At 36.8% G+C, this 16875-nt stretch overlaps 2 protein-coding genes and 1 long non-coding RNA gene across 3 annotated transcripts; 2 read left to right on the top strand and 1 right to left on the bottom strand.

Moving 5' to 3' along the window:
* Positions 1-309: 309 nt before the first annotated feature.
* Positions 310-5253, top strand: LOC111320646 (spermatogenesis-associated protein 24). The gene is made up of 5 exons (XM_022923302.2): positions 310-975; positions 1104-1166; positions 2418-2548; positions 2816-2886; positions 4009-5253. The coding sequence occupies exons 1-5, from the start codon at positions 868-870 to the stop codon at positions 4227-4229; spliced, it is 594 nt and encodes a 197-aa protein (XP_022779037.1). The 5' UTR covers positions 310-867; the 3' UTR covers positions 4230-5253.
* Positions 3379-6779, bottom strand: LOC148741847 (uncharacterized). The gene is made up of 3 exons (XR_015995995.1): positions 6595-6779; positions 3538-3664; positions 3379-3441 (listed from the first exon to the last, which is right to left on the bottom strand). It is a non-coding gene; the product is annotated as an uncharacterized LOC148741847 (long non-coding RNA).
* A 153-nt stretch (positions 6780-6932) lies between these two features.
* LOC111320645 (uncharacterized) lies at positions 6933-13233 on the top strand. The gene is made up of 6 exons (XM_022923300.2): positions 6933-7074; positions 7548-7685; positions 11008-11269; positions 11432-11547; positions 11983-12231; positions 12463-13233. The coding sequence occupies exons 1-6, from the start codon at positions 7054-7056 to the stop codon at positions 12610-12612; spliced, it is 936 nt and encodes a 311-aa protein (XP_022779035.1). The 5' UTR covers positions 6933-7053; the 3' UTR covers positions 12613-13233.
* The last annotated feature ends 3642 nt before the right edge of the window (positions 13234-16875 follow it).

The raw sequence follows: 16875 nt of genomic DNA, 5'->3' as shown, positions 1-16875 counted from the left end.
GTAGCCATTAGCATCAAGGCAACAGTAAACAATCAAATGGCGCGAAACCGGCGTAACGTCTGACCAACAACTTGTCACTGGACTAATGATGGCCTCTGCTTAGGCTGTCGAGACATCAGACATTGTATTTTAGGACTACCCCCCTCTCTTACGGGACTACACGACCGAAGTTTTCAGTTAGGGTGAAAACAGTTCACTGTATTAAACCATTAATGTAACTGCTTTGCATTTGGTTCAAAGACTCTCCGCCAAGTGACTGTTTGGCCATGTACTTCCTCTCGCTCGTTAGTCGATAAAAGATCGCAATCATGTTCGGAACTCTCAGCAGAATCGACGAGGACTTCAAGATTGCTAAGTTCTCCTTCTCTTTTTTAACCTTATATGTGTAACTTATGCGCTCTATCAACCCCTTAGTAAATTCTGCTGGCTATAAGACAAACTATCTTGTTTTTGTGACTCTAATAGCATTGCGTAGATATCACGAAGTGTCAGAAGATGGTCACAAGTAAGTTTATTATTGAGAGGAATTCCTTACCTGTTGGAAATTCTTTTTTCAGGATTTACCACAAATCCTTAACGCAATCAAAAATCAGCAGTGGGGGGAGATTAGGCAAAGAGCGCTCAAAGTTTATTTCAGAAAGATTTTTTTTCCTTTTTTTGTTAACTATCAACTATCGATATATAGAAGTATTGAGTTCATAATCTACCCTACCAGTCGCTTATTCTAGGATTTATAGCCATCGAATGGTATTGGCGATTGTTACGTCCGGTCGCGTTGGAGTGCGCCGTTCAAAAGCACTGGGTATGAATAGTTTGAAAACTCGAGAAAAACTGGATCGAGGTTAGTGAAAGGCGGCTTTTTACAAAATGGCGAACAGTGCAGATGTGTCAGAACCTTCGTATCTGATTGTAAATAAACAACTTCAAGATGTCATACGGCTGCAACACACAGCTGTGGCCCGTATAAAAGCCAAGGTTAGAGACCTCTAGTCTCCGCAGTGCACAAATATGTAGTAACCTGGTCGATAGAACTTTGTCCGTACAAAGTCCTGCAGTAATTAGAACATAATTTTTTATGTTCTTCTATGAAATTATCTCATTAGATGTCAAGGAAAGACGATCGTGTGCCACGTGAAGAATATGAGAAGCTGATCCGGGAACTTGAGGTTGTTGTTTTTGTTGTTGTTTTTTTTTTTAGATGCTACACTCATGACAACGTAATAATTTTGTCGTTTGGTGTAGTAAATGCATAGAATAAGATAATTTTGGTTTTGTTAACCGAGTTGATGTAAAATGGCCACCGTCAAGAATTTCAAAGCTGACGTTTGGAGCGTTAGCCCTTCGTCAGAGCGAAGGAATGAGAATAAGCAGAGAATGAGACCCAGAAAGTCAGTGCCCCACTTTGAGAACTGTTTTGACCAAAGATGCTGAACTACTAATAGAAGAAGAGCCATAGGGGTTTTACATCTTCCGACTTCGCAATCAAAAACATCTTGAGCTCACAAAAGTCTTACTTAAATGCGGAAGGTAGTTTGAGATTTCTTTGGTTTTGCTTTGCACTACTTCGTGAATGATCCAGTGGTCGTTGGATGTAGTACCTAAATTACTTGCGATGTGATCTTTCGCACTTTTCCATGCTCTATGCAGTTCCTTGTCTTTGCTTTGACTTCTAATGGGGTATTCTAAATGAGGCATTTTTTAGCTTTTTGTCTCTCAAGGGAATACATGGCACCTTGGGAGGAGAATCAAGTTGTCTGTCTGAAGTAATTTTAACCCTTAAACTCCCGTGAGAGACCAAGACAGGATATCTCCTTACAATATCAATATGATATCAAGCAGACAAGTAATGAGAATGAGGAAAAAAAAAAATCAGGGGATTATCAGTTGATCCAATACCAAATTCTCTAAACTGACAGCAAAAGAATTGTATCACAGACATTAAGGAGAATTACAAATGAGATCTTGGAGCTTTTCTCTGTTCACCCTTAAATTGGCTCCTTTGAGCATATTGGTTGTTGTGATTTCTGTGGCTGGGTTCAAAATACTAAGTTGAAATGCACTTTTAATGTTATTGACCCTCAAACTCACAAGATCTTACTGTAATTTCTCCCCTCTAGCTGTTAGTTATTGGCAATTAGTTATGAAAATTTGGTGTTGGACCAAGATAACTTCTAACTGACAATTTGCTTGATATAGTATGGATATTATAGGGAAAAGTTACACATGAATTGTGCATAGTAATCATGAATTCAAAAAAATTAATTTTGAAAACCAAGGACTGAAAAAATTTGTTAGCTTTATTGAGTTCCCTGGATTCTCTCCCAAAATAATTCTGAGAACAGAACCACTTAAATTTTTAATAGTAATTTGTTTTGCATTATTTCTTGTCTCGTTTCACTGTCCATTCCATTTTCTAGGAAGAAAAACTTGAGCATGTCAAGACTAGAGCAAAACTGGCCAGTGAAAGTGAAAGATTACAGTTTGCCTTAGGGGAAATAGACATTTTAAACAAGCAGCTACAGCGTGAAAAGTTGTCATTTGAAAATGCGTATGTATAAATGTCTGCAAGATGGTTTCGTGTTTTTTGTAGGTATTTATTATTATGCCTAAATTTCCTATTACACCTGTTTCCTATATGCATCATGACTCATGGAACACAGAACCCCTATATTTTAGACTAGCTAAAATAAATGAAGATTGAGACAGTGGTTGAATATTTTATCTGTTAAAAATAGCAAATTAAAGCTTAGCTCTATGATAACTTTTAGTAAATCAATCAGGAATTTTTTCTTTTTTTACAAACTTTCTTGTACAGGTTTGGCCAGGTTAAAAGCAAAGCCTTTGAGGAAAACCAGGAGAAAAAGGAGTTTCAAACAAAGTGCCAAGGTTGGATTTAATTACCATTGAAACTAAATACTCAATCCCTTTCCTTTTATATCAATAAGAATAGTGATAGAGACCAAGCCCAACCTATGACTGAAGTTATACCAGCTAGAGGAAAAATGTTTACCTGAGTAGAAATGAAACATAATCATGAAACCCTTTAACTCCCAAGATCTGATTGTTAATTCTCTCCTCTAGCTGCTACACATTTTCTTGTAAAGTAGTAGCAAGAATTTGGTGTTAGATCAAGATAACAACTTCTACCTGATAACTTTGGATATTCTGATTACCTGTATGCTGGATGATTTAAAGTATCATAGGAAGAAATTACATCTTAATCACTTGTTAGAGTTCAAGGGTTAACAGTTAAAACCATTGAATGTAACATTTTTTGTTGAAATTCTATTCTAAACTGTCACGTTCCCGATGCCGCAGACACGTGGTGTTGTGCACCGGAGTTCGCCAGTATAACCACAGTGTTGAACTTTAGACAAGTAGCAGCATCAAACTCTTTATTCACTTAAGCTGGCAGTCTTTGTACAGCACAGGCGGTAAAAACTATAGAACGGATACATGAAGGTTCGATGTAAGGAAAACCGAAAGACTACGAAACTAGAAATGATAAAAATGAGGAATATTACAAGCATAACTTACATCGGATCTTGACTCCGGGGTAGAGAACTCCTAAACTCCGTTCGGCTCCAAAATGGTTTCGCTACAGTGACTCCTCGCAACTGAACTACTTGCTAATAGAAGGCGAATTTAGATCTTACACTTTGACCTAGGGGAAATAGAAATGAACAGTGCTTTGTGTAGCTAGCTTTGAGCGGATATTCGCTAGTTACAGAATAGAAATCAAACAAAGCGCGCTAACAAATTTAATAGAAAGTCATTGAAAGTTTCTTAGTGTCTTTGTGCTAAAAACGGAAGAGTTACATAAGTAAAAAAGATTAGAGTTTGTATCCGTAAACGTGACATAAACAATTTTTGATGCTAGTGTTGTAAGTTTTACCATTTTATACTAGGTTTATTTCTGCCCATAGACAAGGTTATGTTTCTTTCTTCAATTTGTATCCTTTTGTAACTCTACATCCTAATAATTTATTGCTTTCTTGAATTACTTAGCAATGGAAGAGCTCTGTTCCAAACAGGATGATATTTTAACAACAAAAGATGCAAAAATAAAGGAACTCAAACTTCGTCTTGTCCGCCAGAAAGAGATTCATCAACAACAACTTTCTGACCTGGACATTCATCGGCAACAAGAACAATACATTAATTACAATACGCAAAAATCTCAAGACAAAGGCAAAAGAACTCGTCAGAAACGAGTATCTTTCAGATAACCTATACCCAATGCACTTTGATGAGATCACAATAACCTCATTATAAAAGTCATTATTATTAACCCCTTTTTCATTATTTTATTTATTTTTGCCTCTTACACAGGCAAAAATAAATTACAGTTGTTTGTAGGGATCTAAAAGAATAGCTATTATGATATTATAGTACACAGGGGTTTCAAAATGTTCTGAAGTAGGCAGCCGACTCTGGAAAAGTAGGCAGCTGTGATAATGCCAAGATTGTTTGTCAGGAGCAGACTGTTATGACCAGAGTAGCCAGCGACATACAATCAAGTATCCGGCAGAACTCCGGCGGTCACCAGCTTGTTTTGAAACCACTGTTACAACAATTTATAATCAAATTAGATAAAATTACAATTTAGAGTCATCTATAAATAATGTGGCAAGGAAACCCTTTGACCCCAAAGGGTATAACACGTGAATCATACATTATGGTCACAAGAATAAAGAAAATGATCACCAACCAAAGAAGCTCCTGATTTTTAAACAAATTCTCCTCTTCTTCACCTCAGGAAATGTATAAAGAACAGTAAAGAGAATATGCATGCTGATTTTAGGGTGTAAAGGGTTAATACCATTATTAATTATAATTGTATAATAGTTATTACTGCCACCAACTAATGTACCAAACTACTACATAAGTAACCTAGTTTGTGTCTATATTCCTAATTTATATTTGAAAAGGAATTGGTTGGGGAGAGGGAGGTAGAAGAGAAAGATTGTCACTGCTCTGAAATCCAATTCCCCTACAATCATATGTGGTCTGAAAGTAATTTTTGTGTCTTGTTCATTTAAGAAATGTGTCATAGAAACAAATTTTTGTACACCTTTCATGTAAAGCAAAATGTAAGCCAACAAATGTATCCAGATGACAGGTAGTTAGTTCAAAGGAAAAGGTAAGTACACATCTGAAAGTGCCTTTAGTTTTCTAGTAATCTTTTTTTATACTCTGCTTGTAAGATTGATTTTTTTAATTGTTATTATTACAGTATGCCTATTAAGTTGACTTTTTCAGAATTGTAGGTGCTTGTCAGTTTTGGAAAAACAAGAGCATAACAATAGCAATATTATTTATTAGCATATTTTATGTAGATGTAATAATAATTAATTCACATTCACCTAAAAGCCACCCTATGCCTTATGATGGATAAGTTATAGGCCAAGAATTTGTACATAAGGCTTAAAGTGAAATGAAAGAGAAAATTAATTGGCTAGTGCCGCTGAAGTGAAGGAGGGTGGGGAAATTTCCAGATGTCGTTGAGTCAGTTGACTTGCGAGAAGAGAGAGATTTTGCATGTAACGGCATATTAAGGGTCATGAGAATTTCCCTGAGGTATTTTACAGCCAATAGAATAGCTGCCACAGGAGTGCAGGGTTATTCAATTAAATAATTAGATGTGCTGTGACTTTTATGCAAACCAGATAACTTTAGTGTTTTAAAAACTCAACCCAGTCTAGTGTGATACGAAATTGTAAAGAGATGGGGTAAACTAGAATGGACTGGTAAATTTCAAGTTGCTTGTTGTATTCAAATGGTCACTAAAATGTGTAGGCTACTATTTACTTATAGGAATTTTACAACAGCTTCTGGAATGCTATTTTCAATGAAGTAAATCAATGAAAAATTTAATGAAACTTTAGTTTAATAGTTTATTGCACCAATCAATTCAAATCTTCAACATTCCTCCCACCTGCAGGCAACCCACAGGCATTTGACTGTTGTCTGTACCCAGGGGGTGTGGAATTTGAAGCTTGCCAGGGTGGGGTGGGGATTTAGCAATAAGTTTCTTTGTTTTTGTTTCCTTTGTAAATTTTTTAATCTTTTTCTTTTTCTTTGGATAGAAAAATGGTTGAGCATTCAAGACTATATGATAGATTCTGGAGCTTCTATGTAGTTTCCAAAGTATGCCACCACCAAAAGCTGTATTTAGAGCTCTTTTAAGATCAGTAAAATAGTGGTGCAAGGCTCAGCTCAGAATTAATAATCTATTTTGTCTACTTAATTACTAAAAACAAAAATAAGACATCTTGCCCTTTAATGTAAGTATCATAAAGAAAAGACTTTTCATAGTGAGGCCCAAGGGTATACCTTACCCCCCTTCCTCCTGAATAAGACACAAGGTTCATGCGGGTAGTCCCTCCCTAATGTTGGGGGGTCTTGTTTGAACGTATGCAGTGTTATTCCTGTGTGATAAGAGTTACTGTTAGAATTAACAGGTTTGCTCAAGAAAACATTACCGTACAATGATCAGACAAGGACTGAAACTCGAGCCATTTGATCCAGAGTTCAAAAGCCTAAAGGTACGATGAATACAACGACGGATAATTCTCGAGCATGAAAAAATACCTTAATTTGAAGTCTAGCGTGAGCTAAGAACTGGTTGTACATCATCGTGTTGGCCTTTCTCCAGAATAAATATCGGAACATAGATATTGCAGGACCATACACATTCAGTATTACCATTTTATCACTGTTACTAGTCGTGTTTAAAGAGGCCCATCACTTCTTTGCGTTGTTCTTTTCACAGTATTGTATTCTATGGAAGATTTACCGGAAATGCTCTCTTGACCGGATGTGGTCTTCTTTAAGACAGGAACGATCCAAACCTGGAGCGCATGAGTAACAAGACAAAACGCTGACTCAAATCTGTCTGGTTTGATGAAATAGCGATTGTGGTTGAGCAACTTCCTCTGTAGAAAAGGAGAAAAAAAAAAACAGAATGGAAAAAGCTGAGTTTTCTTTTGCATGCCCATTTCATCTGTAACCTTTCTGGAGTCGAAGAGAAAGTAACTTTCACAGAAAGTCATGAACAAGCCTGTGACTCGTGTATGTACAGCTCTGTTCTTGTTTAGTTCCAGTTCCTTGGTACTTCCACTGGATATGCGAAATATTTGTTAATTTTGCGTTTTTTAGCGTAATCGTTGACATTTTGTTTCTTGATGATGTGAAAGCGTTTCGTTTGAAAAACTTCTGTGAAACACAGTTTTATTGCTTTACGAAATAGGTGGTCATTTTACTGGCTCGCAACTAAAGCTACTGAAGTTAAAACAGCTTGTCAATATTCTTGTTTGAGCGGAGTAGTTAACTATGGAAGGTCTCAGCTTTAAACCTATGTGGTTATTTTTATCATTAATACAGTACTAAAACTTTTTTAGCGTTTTACAACAGAAAGAACTTTACTCCTCGTGTTTGCTCGTTTATTCTTGTTTAAGTGTAGCATACGTTTCCAACTTAATATTTGTTATGGTCATCTGATTAAATTTAAAACTAAATTTAAGCTTACATATGATCATATTTAGGGGCGTAAGAGGAAGAGGAGAGGTAATGGACGTTCATCTTTGGATGAAACATCTCCTTCACTGTCTCTGACTGAGAATGAAGTTTCTCCTCTTTCAAGTGGTGCCCAAGGAGAACAACAGGAAGAAACAACTTCTCAGGTAATGATAAAGGCCAGGGAATAATCTATGACAACTTTGTGTTACTATTAAAGAGGATGATAAATGTTGTAAGTATATATACTAGATTATTAAAAACTAGATCATTGGATAATGCAATTCAAGACTTTTTATTGGCTTAGCTATTATGGTATATCAGCCAATATACCATAATCTACAAATATGGCAAGTGTACATGTCAGCTTAAATTAAAAAGGGAGCTAAAAATTTAATAAAATTTAATAAAATTTAATAATTTAATTTAACTTTTTTAATAAAACAATTATTCCACTCGAGCTTGTTGGATATGAGATGATTTTAGCCAACTAGGCGCTATGCTTCTCGTTGGCTATCTATCATCTCATATCCAACACGTGCTCATGGAATAATTGTTAATTATTTACTTTGAGGAGCACAAGTTTTTTTTTCTCAAGGTTTCAGTTCCAGTTTAGTTTTGTAAATGAGCAAGTCTACTAGCCATAGAGAAATGTTGTGTTAAAACTTGGTTAAAACACTAAAAGGGGTTATTTATGTTGCTATGCAAGACACTTTGAGCAGTGACAGTGTTGGCAATAGTACTAGCAACAACATCAATACAAAAGGCTTAAAATAACTTGGGGAAAAGCTTTTTCATTTCATATGTGGTACCTCTTTTTAAAATGTAAAATTTAACTTAAGCTAACCAATGTTTCATTTAAAATCCTGGTCCCTATAGACATTATCCAATATGATCACTAACCAAAAGAGGCCATGATTGTCAAACAAATTCTGCTTGTCAGCACCTTAGGAAATGTATAGAGAAGATGGAGAACAGTATGGAGATATGCACCAGGGTGTAAAGTGTTTATTATGGGACTAAACCAAGTTTTCTCTAGTCAGTAGATAGACTTTCAAGAGAGAACATGTATGGTCTATTTAGTTATTTGTGACCAAATTTTGATTTTGGAGGTCTTGAATGGGTATATTTAATCTCTTCGAGCACACTATTGTTTGGAGAGATAAACCTTCCAGAAGCAATAGTGTAGAAGTGAGTTATTGTGGGCACTTTGGGATATGCAAATTGGCTGGACTCTTTGTAATTAGACGGCTCTGAACTCAAGATCCATCCTTCTGAGGAAGTCCAAAGTCCTGGCGCCATTGTGATTGCATCAATCATTGCAATGTTTATTCTTTACATGGCTGTTTCAACATTTACTAAATTGAAATAGACTTCCAATGTTTCAGATTAGTGATATGATCTACTTAAAGACCAAATTTAGACACTCACCAGAAATCGAACTCGGACACTGTCTGCAGAGACCCAAGTATATCTATATCACCACCATGTCACTAAGTAAAAAGGCTCAGGAAAAATAAGATACTTATATCATAAGCTGAATTTGGCTTTTGGGAAGTAATCACATTATCAGCAAAGTTTATCGAATCGTTAGCTCATATGGCTATTTCGACATTTATTAAATTGAAATGGACTTCAAATGTTTCCGGTTAGTGTTATGATCAACTTAAAGACTGGATTTGAGGGTTCTTTGAAACTTCCAAGTGTAAACATAATGAGGAGCACCGTAAAAGCATGAGCCAGGGTTCAAAATAACAGCCGGCTACCAGTGGCAGCTGGGACTTTTAGTGCACTCGCCAGCGGTTTTTCATCAAAGAACTAAAATTTGATAGAAAATATTTTGCTTATTGATATTCTAACTGAAGTAAAAGTGGCTGTCGTGTTATAGTGAACATTACATATCAGACAGTAAAGCAGCCAAGAAATGTACACAAGTATCAAGTTTTGAAATTTGAAGCCTGCTACAGGGTATTTTTGTTTACAGTATTCAGTGTTCTGCATAGTTGTTCAAGCATGAAACATGCAAGTTTGTGTACACACCGTCACATTACCAGGTTTTTGTTTCTACACATATATTCTACCTTTTTTCAAACCAGCTGCTTTGATCAAATTTTGTTTCCCTATTTTTGGAGGGAAAGGCCACTTACTCCGCACAAGAATTTTGTTTTGAGCTTATTTTTGCAGGATATTTTTTTCTGAATTCACCAGGCCCCCTCAGATTTAAAATTTGATGTTAACAGAGAAGCCAGCTGCACATACCCAGCAAAAATGACCCATGTACCCCCCCAGAGGGGTTTCCATTGCATACTCAAGGGCTATAATTTCTATACTAGCAATGGTTCTACTTCTTTTTTTTAGTGACTGACAGGTATATATCTCTGTAATACTTTATCCACAAGTTGGCCACAGGTGCCCTTTGATTTTTTACACCGCAGTCTTTCTGTCTGTAGCTAAGTACTCCCTATCCATTTGAAGGTGGTAAGCCATGATATCTGTAATTGACAGCATTGAAACTTACCTCTGAGCAGGTCTAACTTGCAATTTTTTCCTATTGGTGTTTAGACAGGTCTCAGATAAAAGGTTTTCATGGCTTAAATGAATTTTATAAATGTAGGCCACACTTCATTGGAGTAATCGAACCTTTAATACAATACAATACAATATTCTTTATTTAACGAAGGTGACGTAATTAACCCAATGAGTTATCTAACTTACGGCCTTCACAACAATAAAATTGAAGAGATGCCATAAAGGTAGCAAATAAGAAGGGCAGATATCTCCTCAACAGCAAGCAGGTATCATAGCAATCAAGGCAAAGTTGCTCTCCTCTAGACATTAGTCAGCAAAACACTGGCAAGCCAGTTTATGGTTTGAGTAATTAACCAGAAGGTGTGAGAAAGGGAAAAACCAACTGGGCTAAAGCATACACTCCTGAAAAATGTGCATGACTTTTCACATTAGAGAGGTGGAAATGTCAGTTTTTAAGTGCAGTTGTGGTACAGTTAGCCTCTCCATGCAAGCAATTGTAGACTCTTAAATTTGTTTGTTGCCAATGTTTAAAATGGGAAGTTGAAACAACATCCCATGGAAAGCATAAGAAAATATCATCTCAAGACCTCATTCATTACATGTTCAAGCAAGTAAGGCTTAGTTTGTACAAGGGCGTAGCCAGGGGGGTCCTGGGGTGCCTGTGACCCCCCCCCCCCCCTTGGTAGGCCTTCTTTTGAGCAAACAACCTACAATATTCAGGGGGTGAAAATGCCATGACAATATCTTGGCCTGCCCACTATACTCTCACTGCTCATTCCAAAACTGTAACATTAAGTAAAACATGCACGGCGTGGAGGTCGACATGACAATCTGGTGAGTAGCCTCTGTGACCCCCCCTTTGAAAAATCATGGCTACACCCCTGTTGTAGTCTCACTTTTAAGTGAAAATTCCATAGTTGTTTAAAGGCTTAAAAAGTATTTTACATTTTCTTTTGGTAGGAGGAAAGTCTTTCACATGAAAACAAGAGAACCAGAAATGACAATGAAAATGGAGAAAGTACGAGTCTTGCAGAAAACAATGCTAACAATGAACCAGTTAGTGAAGAGCCTCATTCTGAAGAAACTGCAGCAGATAGGGAACCAATCACTGTTGAATCACCCACAGATTCACTTTCACCAGATGACGTTACAATTATTGGTGATGTGCGGGTTGCAAGGCCAGAAGTTATTGACTTAGATAAACTTCCAACCATAAGAAGAGGTATAGAGTGCTGTCATTTCAAAGAAATCATATTACAGTCACAGCTCTTGTGAAAATTTATCAAAGTGTCCCACTTTTTTGTCACAATGTAGAACTGACATAACTAGTTAAGGCATCATACCTGGCTAACTGAAACTGTTGTCTGATTGATTTTTTTGAAAGGTGGCTCAGTAGTGGTTGATTTGACAAATGACTCAACTTACCATCATAATAATGTGGTAGATTTAACTAGAGACAGTTCAACAGATTCTTCTATTGATTCCAGTCCTGTTATTGTGGTAAGTAAATTACTGGTACTTGACTTAAGATTGACAAAAAAAAAAAACTTTTTCACTATTATTTATACTTTATAGAATCGTTACAAAAACATCTAAGTTAGGTAGGAATTTTACTTGTGAAAACAAAGTATTTTATTTTAAAGTGATATTAGAGGGTTATGTTTTGATTTTAGAATAAGCTGTGATTTGCTTTCGATTTATGTTATTCACTAGTGAAAACATGGCCACCGACTTTTTTAGACTACCTGCAGGTGTATGTTACAGCTGTAATTTTGATCAATCATTGATTATTGTAAAAGTGTGCAAAGTGTGTTTGATTGTCACTTGGTTCTTTACTGTGTGCCTAAAGAAAAGCCAGACATCTTCAGAGTTATTGTAAATGACAAGCAGACTTTCAAATCTCTTGATATATTATTCAAATCAATTTCCCTTCAGTGTGTAAATAGAATATACCGTGGAGATCCAGTAATGCAACTGCCATCTTGTCGTTTCTCACATTCTGGTGTGCTGGGCAGAACTTTATCTGATACAGATGACGATATACTAGAAGTAGCTGAAAGCAATGATGCAAATGAAGTAAACACAAGTGTGACAGAACCTTCGACGTCAAGTAGTGAAGATTCAGCAGGAAAAACACCTTCCAAGAAAATATGTTGTCCTATTTGTTTGGATGATGAAGAAACAGTGAGTACAAGAACTTTTGACCTGTTTGATTAGTAACTTATTTTCTTATTAATAGTAAAATGAATTTTTTTACGGAACAATATTATTGACTTCTTAGGCCCATGAGAAACTGTTTCAAGACTGAATTTTCTACTAAAACTATATGCTTTTATTTTGGTTTAGATTATTGTGGTTTCTTTCTTTTTTTTTCTGTTATGTTTAGTGATGGTCAAATTGTTTTGAATTTTTCAGATTAAAAGGAGGAAAAGAAGGTTAATGTCAACAACTTGTGGACATGTTTTTTGTGACAAATGTATTAGAAGTGCAGTTCAGATGCAGAGTAAATGCCCAACATGTAGAAAAAAACTCACTCTAAGACAGCTTCACCCAATATTTCTATAAATTATTATTATTATTAGGAATTTACTGGTATTACCTCACCCTAGATTTGTTGCTATGAGATAATTATCTTACACCTTGTCACTTACCATGTATCTCATCTTAAATGAGAGCATTTGACAAATTCCTAGCTCAACAAATCCTTAGAACATAATGCTTCAGTTGAAAATAACAATTTTGTTTGTCATAATAAGAAAAACTGTTTTAAACCGCCAACAGATATCTTGCAACACCCTAAGGTCTCCTTTACAGATGTATTATATATACAGTCTGTGAGGTGGGACCAATATTAGAAACAAAGAACATTGATTTGTTGGAGGCCGTAGCTAAGGTTTCTTTTTTATTGAAAAATTGCAATGATAAAGGTTCAGGAAGCTCTGGTAAAGAAACTCGTTGATTGTTTTGTCCAGTAACATAATTTGTAAAAAAGAAAAAAAATAGAGTAATCGTAGATATGAACAAATAATGTAATATTAACATGTGCAAGGTGTGAACAGACATAGAACTCTCCAAAACCTGTAAGGGAAACATTGTATTTAATAAGTTCTCAGGTTCTCTTGCAATTGGTACTGAAACAACCGGTTTGATGTTTGGATTAAAGTGCTTCAGGTTGTGTTTTGTTGAGGTTTCGTTTTTCTTTTTGGCTTATGCACAACTGCAGAACTTCTTACCGGCCAATTGCTTTTGAGATGGAGAGAAAGATGCAGTTGTCACCTTTATCCAATAAGCAATCCTGGTCAACTGTTTGTTTCTAGTGCGCTCAAAATACGGACATGTTTCCCCACTGATTACTTAAAAGCAAAAATTAAATAAATAGGTGTAGCCTGTCAGTGACTTCTGCATAGGTAATAATGCCGTAGAAATTTATGTGAAGAGTTCACTCCGTTTTCGCCTTGATTGCTGCAATGGCCCTCGGATCCACTGTTAAACTGCAAGCAGTCCCTCCCTTTTAGCGAACTCTGTCGCGCAGGTCAAACAAAAAAAAAAATCATACACAACGAATATATGAAATTCATATATCTGAACTGCGGTTGCAGAAACGTATTTGTGCACGATCCTCGCAGTAAAGAGCACCATTTAAGCAATAGTGAAAATCAGACCTGAAAAAATTGAGGCCTGATTATGTTTGCGCGCTGAATATGTGGTAAGGAAATCCGCTACTTGGCCCCTCCGTTTGAATCTCACGTCAATTTGGTAAATGAACCGTGTGAACTGTTGCTCTCGTGTACTCTGTTTTCTTGATTTTCGCGTATTTCCTTTCTTTTTTTTTTTTTTTTTTTTTTGTTCTTTGTTCCGTCAGGTACGCTTGTGCTGTGTTCTTTATTCCATTATTATTTTGGTGAGATTTCCTTTTGTTTTGTGATAGACCCTCGTGCGTTTTCTTTGGTGAGTGTATGAGGTTACGAGCGCACCCTTTTGTATTTTGTTTCGCTAGTGGCTTTGTGCATTCTGTCTTGTTTGATTGTTTCTTAAGTGATACGCGGGCTTTGTTTTCTAATTAATATTAGTATAATTTCAGAGCTGAACAAAGAGTTTCCAGCAATCTGATTGGTCGAGCGGTTCCTTACATGACACTATAAACCGCTCCACGCGGGTTATATAAAATGTTAAAATAAAATGTTAATCAATGTTACTAAAATGTTATGATTCTAGAATTTTCTCTGTTGTTCAGCTCTGAAATTATACTAAAACAATTATTCACTTCAGGTTCTGTGAATATTGTCGAATAATCCCCTCGACTTCGTCTCGGGGACCTTCGGCGAAAAATTGTTAATTATTACGTTTATCAGTGACATCCATACCCTCTCGCGTTTAATTGGTGCTTAAGTGAATCACACGCTCTGGTTTGTGTTTGTTACGTCAGTAACTCGCTCACACTATATTTGATTATGTTTGACTCACGCACTCTGTTTTGTCTCTATTATTGTCGCGTCAGTGACTCTTGCCTGCTGTTTATGGCTTGCCTTGTGTTTGTTACTTAAGTGACCCGTCCGCACTGTTTTGTGTTGATTGTTACATAAGTAACTCGCGCAGTCTGTTTTATGTTTGATTGCTACGTTAGTGACTCGCGCACTCTGTTTTGTGTATATTGTCGGGTCAGTGACTCGTGACCGTACCGTTTATAGTTTGCTTTCATGTACTTGTTTTCATACTGTTTTGTGTTCGGTTATTACGTCAGTGACTCGAGCACTCTGTTTCGTGTTTCATTGTAGGGTTAGCGGATTGCACACTCTGTTTGGCTTTTGATTATTATGATAATGACTCGCGCGCTCTGTTTTGTGCTTGAGTTCCTAACGCGAGTCACCAAAGTAACAACTTTAGTGACTCGTGCACTCTGTTTAGCGTTTGATTGTTACGTTGGCGACTCGCGCACTCTGTACTGTGTTTGATTGCTACCAAAGTGACTCGCACACTCCGTTTGTGACTAGCGCACTCTGTTTAGCATTTGATTGTTACTTTAACGACTTGCGCACTCTGTTTTGTGCTTGACTGTTACTGTAACGACCTCCGCACTCTGTTTTGTACTTGATTGTTACTGTAACGACTTGCGCACTCTGTTTAGTGCTTTATTGTTACTGTAACGACTTACGCACTCTGTTTTGTACTTGATTGTTACTGTAACGACTTGCGCACTCTGTTTTGTGCTTGATTGTTACTGTAACGACTTACGCACTCTGTTTTGTACTTGATTGTTACTGTAACGACTTGCGCACTCTGTTTTGTGCTTGATTGTTACTGTAACGACTTGCGCACTCTGTTTTGTACTTGATTGTTACTGTAACGACTCGCCGCGCGCTCTGTTTTGTGTTTGATTGCTACTTAAACAACTCGCGCACTCTGTTTTGTGTCTGATTGTTACATTAGTGACTCGCACACTGTGTTTGCGATTGATTGTTACGTTAGTTGTTTGCGCACTCTGGTGTTTGATTGTTACATCACTGACTCGCACGCTGTTCTGTGTTAGATTGTTACGTTTGTGACTCGCGCACTTTGTTTCGTGTTTCGTTGTATGGCTAGCGACTTACGCACTCTGCTTCGTGTTTAATTTTAAAGTTAGTGGCTCATGCTCTCTTTTTTGTGTTTGGTTAATTGACTTTCATATTCTGTTTTGTATTTCATTGTTAGGAACTCCTACACTGTTTCGTGTTCGATTGTTGGCTAGTGACTCGCGCACTCTGTGTAGTGTTTGAGATCTAAGCGAGTGGGTCGCACACTGTTAGTGTTTGATTGTACTTTTAATGACTCGCGCACTCTGTTTAGTTTTTGTTATGTTAGTGACTCGCGCACTCTGTTCTGTGTTCGATTGTTACGTTAGTGACTAACACTGTTTAACATTTGATTGTTACCTTAATGATTTGCGCACTCTGTTTTGTGTTTATTTGTTACGTTAGTTACTCGTACATTCTATTTCGTTTTTGATTGTTACGCTGGTGACTCGCGTACTCTGTTTAGCATTTGACTGTTGCCTTAATGACTTGCACACTGTATAGCGTTTGATTGTTTCCTAATGACTTGCGCACTCTGTTTTGTGTTTGATTGTTGCGTCAGTAACTTGCCAACCCTGTTTTGTGTTTCATTAAAACTGTAGTGGCTCGCACACTCTGTTTACCATTTGATTGCTAAGCTAGTGACTGGCGCACTCTGTTTCAAGTTCGAGATTTAAATGATTGGCTGGCACTCTGTTTCGTGTTTGATTGTTTGGTTAGTGACTCGCGCTCCCTTTTTATTTTGTTTGATCGGTACGTTGGTGCTCCCAATATTAATTATTATGATTATTATTACGTCACTAACTTGCGTACTTGCTTATTGATTACCAGTATGAGTTCAGTTGTCTTAAGAGTTATAGTATAGATCCAAAGCACTACGCTCAAGGGTTTCAAGTCGAAATCCATCACATTTATTCCAGCGCTGAACGGGATATTATGGGATTGGAATAAGACGCTATCGTCATACGTTGCGAAATAGAAATATCCTTACAAATCCTTCCCTAATTTAAAGAACTTGTTTCCATAAATTTTCGGTTGCATCATGTACCGCTCCTGTCAGTAATTTTCACACCTTTAAGCAGCCGGGACTACATGGGAAACTGTTGTCCTTCAGTTTTTCTATCAGTGAAAATAGGAATGTTTTAATATTTTAACCCAGTTAAAATACGCATGGAAAAATAACGCGCTTCTGATTGGCTGAAAACGGGTGCGTTTTTATGTAACACAAGTGCAAAGTTGTAACACCAACTTTCGTGTCTTGACTTTCTGTGCTGCTTTT

The sequence above is a fragment of the Stylophora pistillata genome, chromosome 1 (assembly GCF_964205215.1).
Source record: "Stylophora pistillata chromosome 1, jaStyPist1.2, whole genome shotgun sequence".
NCBI classification, from domain to species: Eukaryota; Metazoa; Cnidaria; class Anthozoa; order Scleractinia; family Pocilloporidae; genus Stylophora; species Stylophora pistillata.
Note: the sequence above shows the minus strand (reverse complement) of the source record. Positions and strands in the feature narration are given on the sequence as shown.